Genomic DNA, 14,166 nt, shown 5'->3' with positions numbered 1-14,166 from the left:
TTTACACTTTTATTTAACTAGGCAAGTCAGTTAAGAACATTTTCTTATTTTCAATGACAGCCTAGGAACGGTGGGTTAACTGCCTTGTTCAGGGGCAGAACAACGGATTTTTACCTTGTCAGCTCAGGGATTCGTTTTTGCAACCTTGCGGTTACTAGTCCAACGCTCTAACCACCTGCCTTACATTGCACTCCACGAGGAGCCTGCGTGGCAGGCTGACTACCTGTTATGCAAGGGCAGCAAGAAGCAAAGGTAAGTTGCTAGCTAGCATTAAACTTATAAAAAACAATCAATCTTCACATAATCACTAGTTAACTACACATGGTTGATGATACTACTAGTTTATCTAGCGTGTCCTGCGTTGCATATAATCAATGTGGTGCCTGTTAATTTCTCATCGAATCACAGCCTACTTCACCAAACGGATGATGATTTAGCACTGTCGTTGCACCAAACCTAACCATAAATATCAATGCCTTTCTTTAAAATCAATACGCAAGTATATATTTTTAAACCTGCATATTTAGTTAATATTGCCTGGTAACATTAATTTCTTATAATTAGGGAAATTGTGTCACTTCTCTTGCGTGCCGTGCAAGCAGTCAGGGTACATGCAGCAATTTGGGCCACCTGGCTCGTTGCGAACTGTGTGAAGTCCATTTATTCCTAACAAAGACCGTAATTAATTTGCCAGAATTGTACATAATTATGACATAACATTGAAGGTTGTACAATGTAACAGCAATATTTAGAATTAGGGATGCCACCCGTTAGATAAAATATGTAACGGTTTCCGTATTTCACTGAAAGTTTGTTTTCGAAATTGTATTTTCCAGATCCGACCATATTAATGACCAAAGGCTCGTATTTCTGTGTGTTATTATGTTATAATTAAGTCTATAATTTGATATTTGATAGAGCAGTCTGACTGAGCGATGGTAGGCAGCAGCAGGCTCATACGCATTCATTCAAACAGCTCTTCGCAATGCTTCAAGCATTGAGCTGTTTATGACTTCAAGCCTATCAACTCCCGAGATTTGGCTTGTGTAACCGATGTGAAATGGCTAGCTAGTTAGCGGGGTGCGCACTAATAGCATTTCAATCGGTGACGTCACTCGCTCTGAGACTTGGAGTAGTTGTTCCCCTTGCACTGCAAGGGTCGCGGCTTTTGTGGAGCGATGGATGGGTAATGATGCTTCGAGGGTGGCTGTTGTCGATGTGTTCCTGGTTCGAGCCCAGGTAGGGGTGAGGAGAGGGATGGAAGCTATACTGTTACACTGGCAATGCTAAAGTGCCTATAAGAACATCCAATAGTCAAAGGTATATTAAATACAAATGGTCTAGAGAGAAATAGTTCTATAATTCCTATAATAACAACAATGTAAAACTTCTTACCTGGGAATATTGAAGACTCATGTTAAAAGGAACCACCAGCTTTCATATGTTCTCATGTTCTGAGCAAGGAACTGAAACGTTAGCCTTTTTACATGGCACACATTGCACTTTTACTTTCTTCTCCAACACTTTGTTTTTGCATTATTTAAACCAAATAACATTAACATATTTCATTATTTATTTGAGGCTAAATTGATTTTATTGATGTATTATATTAAGTTAAAATAAGTGTTAATTCAGTATTGTTGTAATTGCCAATATTACAAATACATTTAAAAAATTGTCCGATGAATCGGTATCAGCTTTTTTTTTGGGTCCTCCAATAATCGGTATCGGTATCGGCGTTGAAAGATCATAATCAGACGACCTCTAGTGACAACGGCCCAGACTCTTCTGACAGAAATGTCTGTCATTGGAAAAACAACCCGGAAAAGACAGATTCTTCAACAAACTTCCATATATTTCACTAAGAATCTAATTGCTTGCTGGATTTAGATTTTAATTTACGATCCAGGCCAGCGGCGTGTTAATCCCTTAAGATTTGCAGATTGCAGAATGTTTGTATTTTTCTCTCTCTGATTTCTGCCTTAATAAGTTGCAGTGAGTGTCTGATAAATTATTTTCTCACATCAAACGCTGGCTAATTAACTTAACTTGCACTGAGGAGAATATTAATTTATATGTCTTGCCTGTAGCGTGTATGAGTGTATATGCGCACATCATGGATCTATACAGTAGATTAGTTTAGGTGTGTATACTTCAGGACCAAATCTGTGCCATGAGATATTGGTTATAGGGGATCTTTCTCTCTCTCTCCACCCCCTCTTTCCCTCACCCAATGGACTTTGTTGTTTTAAAGCAGGGTAAAAATAGACCCGGTGGTTTGGATGTGCTTTGGCCCGCACAAACAACTGATAAACTGTTTGCTATTTAAATTATACATGAAAGTGGGCATGGGTCTGTGGAATATGGAAAAAGGCAATGGGATGCACGTTTGTGTGTGTGTGTGTGTGTGTGTGTGTGTGTGTGTGTGTGTGTGTGTGTGTGTGTGTGTGTGTGTGTGTGTGTGTGTGTGTGTGTGTGTGTGTGTGTGTGTGTGTGTGTGTGTGTGTGTGTGTGTGTGTGTGTGTGTGTGTGTGTGTGTGTGTGTGTGTGTGCCTATGTTCCCAGGCTTGAGATTCCTGAGCTGCGTTTCAGTCACACGCATGCACACACGTCCATAATGCCATTATATAATGTAGAACTCCAAACCCTCTCATGGATTATCTGTAATCCAGTCTCCATGGAGTCTATAATCAGCAATTACATCCACAGAGACAGACTTCAAGGTAATTAGTGTGCTAGCCAGTCTGAGCTTTCATTCATGAACTATATGTAAGGTACAAGGTACCTTGATCCTCTCCTTGAATAGAGATCCTATCCTTCCTATCCCCTTCTCAGCCCTCCACCACTTGACTCTGCTCAGCCTAGGTGCTGCATGTCATGTAGATGAATGAGGTTCATGAGGAGACGATGGGCTTATGTCAACCCTGGTGCCATATTGCAAAACCAGTCTGAGAGTGCTAATCAATGTCATTGAGAGAATTTGTGGCTCTAGTCAAATTTAGTGCATTACATAGTGGATAGGTTGCGATTTTAGGCGTATATTTTATATTGTCAATTCATGTGTTGAATATGATTTTGACTACCCACAAGCCATCTCATCTGCCTCAGAAACAAGTGTTTCTCCATTCCCAGACATCCCCAGACAGTGAACTGTACTCACCTATCTGTCGCTGGCGCTGAGAGCCGTTGGTTAGCGAGGCGGTTTTATCAGTTTATGAGCATCTATGGGGAGAGATGGTGGGGAAATTGGTTCCTCTGCGATCACAGGGCAGAGAGGAAGGAAGTGAGAGAGGAAAGAAAAAAGCTCTTTCTGTTTCTCCGTCTCTCTTATTCTGTCTCTCTCTCTCTTTCTCATGGCTCTCGATGTGTACTGTTGGATAAAACGGATTCATCAAAACACTATTTTATTAGTGTCTGCTGTGGAGGAGTGCTTGTTCCTGGGAGAAAACAGGAGCCCTAATAGACTTGTGTACATTACTATAATTCAAATCCATTCACACAGGCTTGCTTGTTTGCCTACACCCAAAGACAGAGTCCTGGAAACCAGGGGTTGGAACCAAAATTATTTTTTCCAATCAGAAAAACTATTTTTTTCTTCCGACCAGCAAAATGAAGTTCTGAACCGGTTCAAACCAAAAATGTTTTCCGGTTTATATTGTTCCTTTGTGTTAGTTTTTTAACTTGTGAAATCAACAGTTGTTTCCATTTTGCTCATTAAATGACTTCACCAATCAGAGCAGACAGAGCAGGCAGGCTAGTTGTTTACATGCATGATGGACAGACAAAAGTAGCCTTTGGCACAAGGTTCGGGTCAAATAATGCGGGTGGAGAGAGAGCAGGAGAGGGTTGAGAAGGAGGCTTGCAGCTCTGGCATCTTGTTGTGACATGCATTATCTGAATTATTTGAATTATATCTAGGAGGGGCAACTTCTATGGAGGAATTTTGAATGTCTTTTGAGCCCGCTAGCTAACAAGCTTGTGTGTGCTGAGCGGCACCAGGATGAAAACATACTGTATCTTACCTTTTTGTAGTTAATAAATCCAATGTGAATTTCAAGGTTTATAGTATCCTTAACTAGCAATGAAAAAGTTGATCCATTCTTCTCTATCGAATTAAAAATCTTTCTCTCTATCTTCTGAATCATGAGTGTAACGTCAGTACAGTAACCTATGGTAACATCAGTACAGTAGACTATGGTAACATCAGTACAGTAGACTATGGTAACATCAGTACAGTAACCTATGGTAACATCAGTACAGTAACCTATGGTAACATCAGTACAGTAACCTATGGTAACGTCAGTACAGTAACCTATGGTAACATCAGTACAGTAACCTATGGTAACGTCAGTACAGTAGACTATGGTAACATCAGTACAGTAACCTATGGTAACATCAGTACAGTAGACTATGGTAACATCAGTACAGTAGACTATGGTGACATCAGTACAGTAGACGATGGTAACATCAGTACAGTAACCTATGGTAACGTCAGTACAGTAACCTATGGTAACATCAGTACAGTAGACTATGGTAACATCAGTACAGTAGACTATGGTAACATCAGTACAGTAACCTATGGTAACATCAGTACAGTAGACTATGGTAACATCAGTACAGTAACCTATGGTAACGTCAGTACAGTAACCTATGGTAACATCAGTACAGTAGACTATGGTAACATCAGTACAGTAACCTATGGTAACATCAGTACAGTAGACTATGGTAACATCAGTACAGTAGACTATGGTAACATCAGTACAGTAGACTATGGTAACGTCAGTACAGTAGACTATGGTAACGTCAGTACAGTAGACTATGGTAACGTCAGTACAGTAGACTATGGTAACATCAGTACAGTAGACTATGGTAACATCAGTATAGTAGACTATGGTAACGTCAGGACAGTAGACTATGGTAACATCAGTACAGTAGACTATGGTAACATCAGTACAGTAGACTATGGTAACGTCAGGACAGTAGACTATGGTAACATCAGTACAGTAGACTATGGTAACATCAGTACAGTAGACTATGGTAACATCAGTACAGTAGACTATGGTAACGTCAGGACAGTAGACTATGGTAACATCAGGACAGTAGACTATGGTAACATCAGTACAGTAGACTATGGTAACATCAGTACAGTAGACTATGGTAACATCAGTACAGTAGACTATGGTAACATCAGTACAGTAGACTATGGTAACATCAGTACAGTAGACTATGGTAACATCAGTACAGTAGACTATTGTAACGTCAGTACAGTAGACTATGGTAACGTCAGTACAGTAGACTATGGTAACATCAGTACAGTAGACTATGGTAATGTCAGTACAGTAGACTATGGTAACGTCAGTACAGTAGACTATGGTAACATCAGTACAGTAGACTATGGTAATGTCAGTACAGTAGACTATGGTAACGTCAGTACAGTAGACTATGGTAACGTCAGTACAATAGACTATGGTAACGTCAGTACAGTAGACTATGGTAACGTCAGTACAGTATTTGGATCAAGAAGGTCATTCAGAGAGAGATAGCGGGAGAGCTGGCCAAGGACGGCACGTTCAAGAGTTTTGGAGAGAAAAGAAAGAAGGGATACTGGTCTGTAATTGTTGACATCGGAGGGATTGAGTGTAGGTTTTTTCAGAAGGGGTGCAACTCTCGCTCTCTTGAAGACGGAAGGGACGTAGCCAGCGGTCAGGGATGAGTTGATGAGCGAGGTGAGGTAAGGGAGAAGGTCTCCGGAAATGGTCTGGAGAAGAGAGGAGGGGATAGGGTCAAGCGGGCAGGTTGTTGGGCGGCCGGCCGTCACAAGACGCGAGATTTCATCTGGAGAGAGAGGGGAGAAAGAGGTCAGAGCACAGGGTAGGGCAGTGTGAGCAGAACCAGCGGTGTCGTTTGACTTAGCAAACGAGGATCGGATGTCGTCGACCTTCTTTTCAAAATGGTTGACGAAGTCATCTGCAGAGAGGGAGGAGGGGGAGGGGCGGAGGATTCAGGAGGGAGGAGAAGGTGGCAAAGAGCTTCCTAGGGTTAGAGGCAGATGCTTGGAATTTAGCGTGGTAGAAAGTGGCTTTAGCAGCAGAGACAGAGGAGGAAAATGTAGAGAGGAGGGAGTGAAAGGATGCCAGGTCCGCAGGGAGGCGAGTTTTCCTCCATTTCCGCTCGGCTGCCCGGAGCCCTGTTCTGTGAGCTCGCAATGAGTCATCGAGCCACGGAGTGGGAGGTGAGGACCGAGCCGGCCTGGAGGATAGGGGACATAGAGAGTCAAGGGATGCAGAGAGGGAGGAGAGGAGGGTTGAGGAGGCAGAATCAGGAGATAGGTGGGAGAAGGTTTGAGCGGAGGGAAGAGATGATAGGATGGAAGAGGAGAGAGTAGCGGGGGAGAGAGAGCGAAGGTTGGGACGGCGCGATACCATCCGAGTAGGGGCAGTGTGGGAGGTGTTGGATGAGAGCGAGAGGGAAAAGGATACAAGGTAGTGGTCGGAGACTTGGAGGGGAGTTGCAATGAGGTTAGTGGAAGAACAGCATCAAGTAAAGATGAGGTCGAGCGTATTGCCTGCCTTGTGAGTAGGGGGGGAAGGTGAGAGGGTGAGGTCAAAAGAGGAGAGGAGTGGAAAGAAGGAGGCAGAGAGGAATGAGTCAAAGGTAGACGTGGGGAGGTTAAAGTCGCCCAGAACTGTGAGAGGTGAGCCGTCCTCAGGAAAGGAGCTTAAGGAGCTTAGCCTATGGTAACATCAGTACAGTAGCCTATGGTAACGTCAGTACAGTAAACCATGGTAACATCAGTACAGTAGCCATCAGTACAGTAGCCTATGGTAACCTCAGTACAGTAGACTATGGTAACATCAGTACAGTACAGTAGACTATGGTAACGTCAGTACAGTAAACCATGGTAACATCAGTACAGTAGCCTATGGTAACATCAGTACAGTAAACCATGGTAACATCAGTACAGTAGCCTATGGTAACATCAGTACAGTAGCCTATGGTAGCGCCTTGAACATAAAATAATGTTATTAACTGGTTTCCATGCTTTTAAAATAATGGTTCTGTTCTGGAATAGTATGGATCACTTTCATTGAAAAAATATTTTCTGTATGTTAGTTCTGTTCCCTGAACCACTTCTAACCCCGATGAAAGCATCATTCTAATGCATAGATATCTTATGAGAGGTTGTATTACAGCACAGCTACCTTTTTCATTGCACTATGCTGTTACATACATACTGCATGGACATATGAATTCAATGTCCACCCACAGCCCATTTCACCACCAAAAACACAAAAGATTCTGTACTCTCACTGATTGTTCATATCCACTCTGATTGGTTCTAGAGCTCTCCCTGAGAGCCGACATGTCTAACTGCCCCTCCCCAATGGGCTGCCCGACCCACTTCTCAGGCTCTCCGGGGATGAAGATCTACATCGACCCCTTCACTTATGAGGACCCTAACGAGGCCGTCCGGGAGTTCGCCAAGGAGATCGACGTCTCCACCGTCAAGATCGAAGAAGTCATTGGCGCAGGTAAATGTGGATGGATGTGTGTTTCTTTGTGCGTTGGCAGGTTGGTGGGTTATAGAAATATCTTTAGCCTATAGCATTCCAGTCCCTGTACCAAGCTCTTTCTCTTTTTTGCTTTGTCTGTCTCCCTGTCTCTATTTCGTTCTCTCTCTCCCACCTCCCTCCCTCCCTCTCTCCCTTCCTAACTCCCTCCCTCTCTCCCTTCCTAACTCTCTTCCTCTCTCTCTCTGGGGACATGCCCTCCCTCGATGGGCCATGCCAGACCTTCTTGACTGTATGGGGACATGCTCATTGGTGTTGATTCATACAAAGAGTTAAATAACAGCATGCTAATGAGACAAGAACTGGAGTAGCCTCTGGTGGTCTGGCTGAGACACACTGCATGATAGGCGAGAGGAAACGAGAAAGGATAGGGGGAGGAGATGGAGGAGTGGGATGAAGGAAAGGATAGAGGAATGGGGGTTTGCTAATTACAGATTTCCTTTTTTTTGTATATTCGGTGGTGTGGGATCTCCGCAGGATGCCGAGAGGATGATGAGTAATCAAGGAATGGAAATAGTAGATATTTACTGTGAATTTGTTGTGTTGTTATTCTTGTAGTTTCCATTCATGAATGCCCTCTCCAGATTCTGAGCTGCTGTTCAACAAGATAGCCCCACTGTTGATCTCAAATGAGACAATTACTTTTGATTATTGAAAACACAAAGGTCTAACTATCTTCTGCTTGTTAACTCTGGTCCAACATACATGTTGTATAGGGTCCCTGGTCAAATAGGGTCCCTGGTCCCTCTCGAGCCAGATTCGAAGTATTGCAATAGCACGATCAAATTAATTTATATTTACCGACATCTCAAGGTCTAATATGGACTTGATGTCTCTAGACTGTTGATCCAGCCCTATAACCACACACCACAACTACCCTTCCCCCAGGTGAGTTTGGTGAGGTGTACAAGGGGCGTCTGAAGCTGCCAGGCAAGAGGGAGATCTACGTAGCCATCAAGACCCTGAAGGCAGGATACGTGGAGAAGCAGAGGCGGGACTTCCTGTCCGAGGCGTCAATCATGGGACAGTTCGACCACCCCAACATCATCAGACTGGAGGGCGTGGTCACCAAGAGTCGGCCAGTCATGATCGTCACAGAGTTTATGGAGAACGGGGCCCTCGATTCCTTCCTGAGGGTGAGTTATAGAACGTGTGTGTATCAAGTGCCTTAGATTATGAGAGCTGCTCCACGATCAGCTGGTCCCCCTGTCCCATGAAATCTTATTCAACATGATTTAAAAGGCTAAACTGCTCCTAGATCAGCACTCCCAATCTAAAACCCTTAATGAGTATAGACCCAGGAATATGGGTGGTGTTCACTCCACTGTGCCTTATTAATAATTTATAAACACTGCTTACCACCTATTTTGTATAGTTTCTTATAGTAAATGGGACTGTGGTAATAGTTTATTTACATGTTTTTTCTGTTGACATAATATGTATTATACAGTATGATGATATACACTGAGTTTACAAATCATTAAGAACACCTGCTCTTTCCATGACAGACTGACCAGGTGAATCCAGGTGAAAGCTATGATCCCTTATTGATGTCACCTGGTAAATCCACTTCAATCAGGAGACAGATTAAATCAAGGATTTTTAAGCCTTGATACAATATAGACATGGATTTTGAATGTGTGCCATTCAGAGGGTGAATGGGCAAGACAAACGGGGTTTGGTAGTAGATGCAAGGCGCACTGGTTTGTGTCATGAACTGCAACTATGCTGAGTTTTTGACACTCAACAGTCTCCCTTCCCGTGTGTATCAAGGATGGTCCACCACCCAAAGGACATCCAGCCATCTTGACACAACTGTGGGCCAATAACCGAAAGGTTGCTGGATCGAATCCCAGAGCTGACAAGGGAAAAATATGTTCTGCCCTTGAGCAAGGCAGTTAACCCTGCTATTCCCTGGGCGCCGAAGACGTGGATGTCGATTAAGGCAGCCCCCCGCACCTCAGAGGTGTTGGGTTAAATGCGTAAGACACATTTCAGTTGAATGCATTCAGTTGTACAACTGACTAGGTATCCCGCTTTCCTTTCCCATTGGTGTCAACATGGGCCAGCATCCGTGTGTGTGTGTGTGTGTGTGTGTGTGTGTGTGTGTGTGTGTGTGTGTGTGTGTGTGTGTGTGTGTGTGTGTGTGTGTGTGTGTGTGTGTGTGTGTGTGTGTGTGTGTGTGTGTGTGTGTGTGTGTGTGTGTGTGTGTGTGTGTGTGTGTGTGTGTGTGTGTGTGTGTGTGTGTGTGTGTAGGGGGAGTTTGCAACTCAATATTAGGAAGGTGTTCCCAACTTTTGGCATACTCAGTGTATGTTACACTAAGACTGCACAGGTTCATTGCAGCATGTTTGTGGCTTGATACAACCATTATGAGTTACAGCTGATGATATATGGGCAATGTAATGTACATTTGTCAGCCCGCAACAGGGCTTAGGCTTACAGAGCACAGTCATTGTAAATTTGAAAATGTACTGAACCCAATTCCACCCTCCCCTCATCAAAGACTTCCTGAAATAGCCAACTTATGTCTTCCTCATTTAATTTCTCCACTCATGCCCCAAGCTCTTAATGGACTATCCCCTCGCTCTTTTGTAGTTTGGACGGAACGAGCGAGTGAACAGCTTAATCAATATTCAACCCTTGTTTTTTTCTCTCCTTCCCTTCTTCCGTCCTTCCCTCCCTCCATCTCATGGATTGGTTTTCTACTCTACTTTGTTCTAATGCGGGTTTAAAGGGACCCTTTGAAGTTGGCTTTGCTAGCCGCCACATCCGTCTTATGTTCCCATCGATCTTACCCTACCCTCTTATTTGTTAGTGTGTGTCAAAGCTCCTCTGAGTATTGGAGACATAGGGAGGAACTAGGAAGGGGTTGGGGGGAGAGAGAGAGCTCCCCCATGTGTGAGTGTTACCAACAGTGATGTACGATGTGCAATTTTCACTAGAAACATCCTCTAACCACTCGTTTTGATAGGATCGTGTATGAGTAATACAATTTGGGAATCAAAATGAATTCCATCCCCCTCCTTTTGATGTAAAATAGGAAATGATATGCAATACAAGGGCTGTCTTGGACTGTGTCGATAGTGTGATACACTCTTAGAGAAAAGGGTTCCAAAAGGGTTCTTCAGCTGTCCCCATAGGAGAACCCTTTTTGCTTCCATGTAGAACCTTTTTTGGTTCCAGGTAGAACCCTTTTGTGTTCCATGTAGAACCCTTTTTGCTTCCAGGTAGAACCTTTTTTGGTTCCAGGTAGAACCCTTTTGTGTTCCATGTAGAACCCTTTTTGCTTCCAGGTAGAACCTTTTTTGGTTCCAGGTAGAACCCTTTTGTGTTCCATGTAGAAGCATTTGAGGAAAGGGTTCTAAATTGGACCCAAAAGGGTTCCTTCCTGGAACCAAAAAGGGTTATTTAAAGGGTTCTCCTATGGGGACAGCCGAAGAACCATTTAAGGTTCTAGATAGCACCTTTTTTTCTAAGAGTGCAGCGTGAAAGTAAAAATCTAAAGATCAAATCACTTTAAGTGTAAAGGCTTGACGATTCCATCACAGACTCAGAAACAACTAGTTTGCTGTGTTGGAGAAGTGAGTCGCATAGAGATAGATAGGCAGCAGGTTAGGCTGTTTGTCACACCCTGTGTGTATGGAATATTGTATGTACTGTAGGTGTGACGGCACCTCACACAACATCTGTAGCATAGCATGCAAAATGTGCTTGTGTTAGTGTCATGTTGTTGCGGTTTTTAAATCAATTGCATTTCAATCAAGTAGAAACATGCAATCAAATAGAACCGTGTCCGGTCTGAACATCTTCATGCCTAATACTTTGAAATAGTGTAGAATTCATTGAAGTATGGCTTGTTTACTGTCGACATCTCAACTGAAAGGCCTGCAGAAAGGCCTGTAGATGACAAGTTTAATTTCATGGTGCTAATAATCCCCCTCTACCTCTCCCCATGTCTCCTGCAGCAAAACGACGGTCAGTTCACTGTAATCCAGCTGGTGGGCATGATGAGGGGCATTTCGGCGGGCATGAAGTACCTCTCTGAGATGAACTATGTCCATAGAGACCTGGCTGCCCGCAACATCCTGGTCAACAGCAACCTGGTCTGCAAGGTGTCCGACTTTGGACTTTCGCGCTACCTTCAGGACGATACCTCTGACCCCTCCTACACCAGCTCTTTGGTGAGTCCTACTCTCTGAACCCCCAAAAAAAAACGTTTTTCTCACCTTTATGTTTTTAAATGGATAGGTTGGTTCATAGCAACAAGATTGTCTGTCTGAAGACCAGCGACATAGTACAGGGAGGGTTCTGGGATTGATGTTTATGAAGTGTGTCTCCACTGTGATGTGTCTCCTCCAATTGTTGTCAACAAACAACATACCGGCATTCGGCGTATTATGATAGAGGAAGAAGGTGATTCATTGGTATCTTTTTAGACACACTTAGTCATGGCCCTTTTGTTGTGAGTGTAGTTGTGTGTGTCTAGGACTGCTTGAATAAAGTAGAGGTAACTGGTACATCAGAAGAACTACAGCACTTCTGTCTGGCCATCTCTCATGCATTTCCTTTCACTCTTCCTCACCACTCACTTGTCTCTTTCTCACTCGCTTTCTTACCTCGATCTATTCTCTTTTACATTCCACAAGCCTTCGCTCTTCCTTCTCCTCCCTCTTTCTACTAGTCACGGACTATGACTGTCACATCTTCATTAATGCAGAGACTCTGGGGAAGAACTCCTCTCTCCCCTCTGTCATTGGGATGCGTGGGATGCCGGGAAACCAAGGAGCATCTCAGCCCCTCAAACTGACAGCTAGCGCAGCGTCCCTCCTCACTCCTCAGGGACTGGCCCTGGTCGCCCTGCCCCCTTCCCCTGTTCATCATGCATTATGCCTGGGGCATCATGGAAGGGCTTGGGCCCCTAATTAACACCACAGAGGAACATATTTATAATTATTAGACACTATGGCTGGTGTATCTGACTCCATCTCCTCCCCGCTCTGTTTTGGATGTCATCCACAACACACTCTTTTGGATGTCATCCACAACACACTCTTTTGGATGTCATCCACAACACACTCTTTTGGATGTCATCCACTCACACTCTCGTATCTGAATGCAGTGCAAGGTTATGAGGGCTTGCTGTGTGAGTGTGTGTGACCTGCATTAACTTTCATTTGAAACGACTGCTAATGAGTTATTTGTAATGGTTTATTATTTGGTTGCTCCTGACAGTTGGAGGGAATACAGTGAGTCTGCCTGGTGCAGTACATCAGAGTCTGTTCTTTCGTGAGGTCAGTTGTTTTAAAGGATACCGTGAAATGGCTCGCTGCTTTGACGAAACTGCCTGAGGGCAACTTTTGTCAAATAATGTATATGCACACACTGTGCATGAGGAAATAAAATATATTTCCAATGTGTATGAGTCATTTACAACTAAAAACTCTAAGATGTTCTAAAAATAAAGGTGGTAAGGCATCTAAACATCAGCTACCATGATAGTACAAATATAGGAGACTAAATTTAGTTCTTATCTATCGAAACATTGGAGATGATCTTTGAGAAATCAAGGACAAGACAACAACAATACAAACCCACGTCTACCTTTATTTAGAGAGCAGATGCTCCATCATCAGAAGATGACTATATTAGAACTCAACCGTACGTGTGTGTGTGTGTGTGTGTGTGTGTGTGTGTGTGTGTGTGTGTGTGTGTGTGTGTGTGTGTGTGTGTGTGTGTGTGTGTGTGTGTGTGTGTGTGTGTGTGTGTGTGTGTGTGTGTGTGTGTGTGTGTGTGTGTGTGTGTGTGTGTGTGTGTGTGACTGTGCTTGTGCGTGCTTGAATGTGTCTGAGTCTCAGGTGTGAACGGGAAGTGTGACAGGTTTTGTAGAGGGGACGTGACCTCCTGTTGGTGGGTTTGGGAAGTGAATTGGCCACTAGGAAGGCAGACCGACCTGGGTCTCTGTGACCACTGTGGTTAAGCCCTGCTAAATGTGTTTTTCCTGAACAACGAATAAATAAATACAAGATCACCTTCTGTCGGCTGTTAATTTTGTTGATGCTACAGAGGTTCAGAAGGGGTTAAAGGTTAGAATTGGACTATAGATTATGTTTTTGATGTTTGCCTGTTTCATGTACAAGACTTCTTGAATATTAGATGATGCATCTCAAGGGTTTCATACTGTAAAGGGATTCAAAATATAGATAGATTTTGGCTTTATTATGGACTCCTTTCAAAAAAAGATATGGTGAAATACCACATTGATTTCACAGCAACTGTTTGTGTGCTTAACCTTTACCCAACCCAGGTATTCCCATTGAGATAGGACCTCTATGACATTAGAGGCCTGACACATAACACATAGACATAAACAGCTATTTGCACTCCACCCATAAGCAAACCAGAGTCACACAACAGTCTCTTCAAGCATTCCTCTTGACCTTACTGTGTCTGAGCACTAGCTTGGTCCTGACTGTCCTGGGGGAACGTTCTGGGAATGTTCTCTATCCAAAGGGGAGAAGTTGTGGAGATGTTTGGCAGAGAGTCAGGGTCCTTGGGTCTCTCATGCATTCCTCTAATTAAGCTATGCATGCTG

The 14,166-nt window shown here is 43.5% G+C and overlaps 1 protein-coding gene across 3 annotated transcripts in view; it reads left to right on the top strand.

Annotated features, from left to right (window-relative positions):
• LOC124041929 (ephrin type-B receptor 1) overlaps nucleotides 1-14,166 on the top strand; it is a 432,554-nt gene that overhangs the window by 398,404 nt on the left and 19,984 nt on the right. For 2 of the 3 annotated variants that reach the window (XR_006840006.1, XM_046360111.1), the window contains exons 10-12: nucleotides 7,344-7,532; nucleotides 8,460-8,707; nucleotides 11,540-11,755. Coding sequence is in view for 2 of the 3 variants with exons in the window: in XM_046360111.1 (XP_046216067.1) it covers nucleotides 7,344-7,532; nucleotides 8,460-8,707; nucleotides 11,540-11,755 (653 nt within the window). In the remaining variant the exon portion in view is untranslated. The remainder of the gene's footprint in view (nucleotides 1-7,343; nucleotides 7,533-8,459; nucleotides 8,708-11,539; nucleotides 11,756-14,166) is intronic. The other variant, XM_046360112.1, reaches the window with a different exon arrangement.

Source organism: Oncorhynchus gorbuscha, linkage group LG08 (assembly GCF_021184085.1).
Source record: "Oncorhynchus gorbuscha isolate QuinsamMale2020 ecotype Even-year linkage group LG08, OgorEven_v1.0, whole genome shotgun sequence".
NCBI lineage: Eukaryota > Metazoa > Chordata > Actinopteri > Salmoniformes > Salmonidae > Oncorhynchus > Oncorhynchus gorbuscha.
The sequence above is the reverse complement of the archived record's forward strand: the minus strand, read 5'-3'. Positions and strand labels throughout refer to the sequence as shown.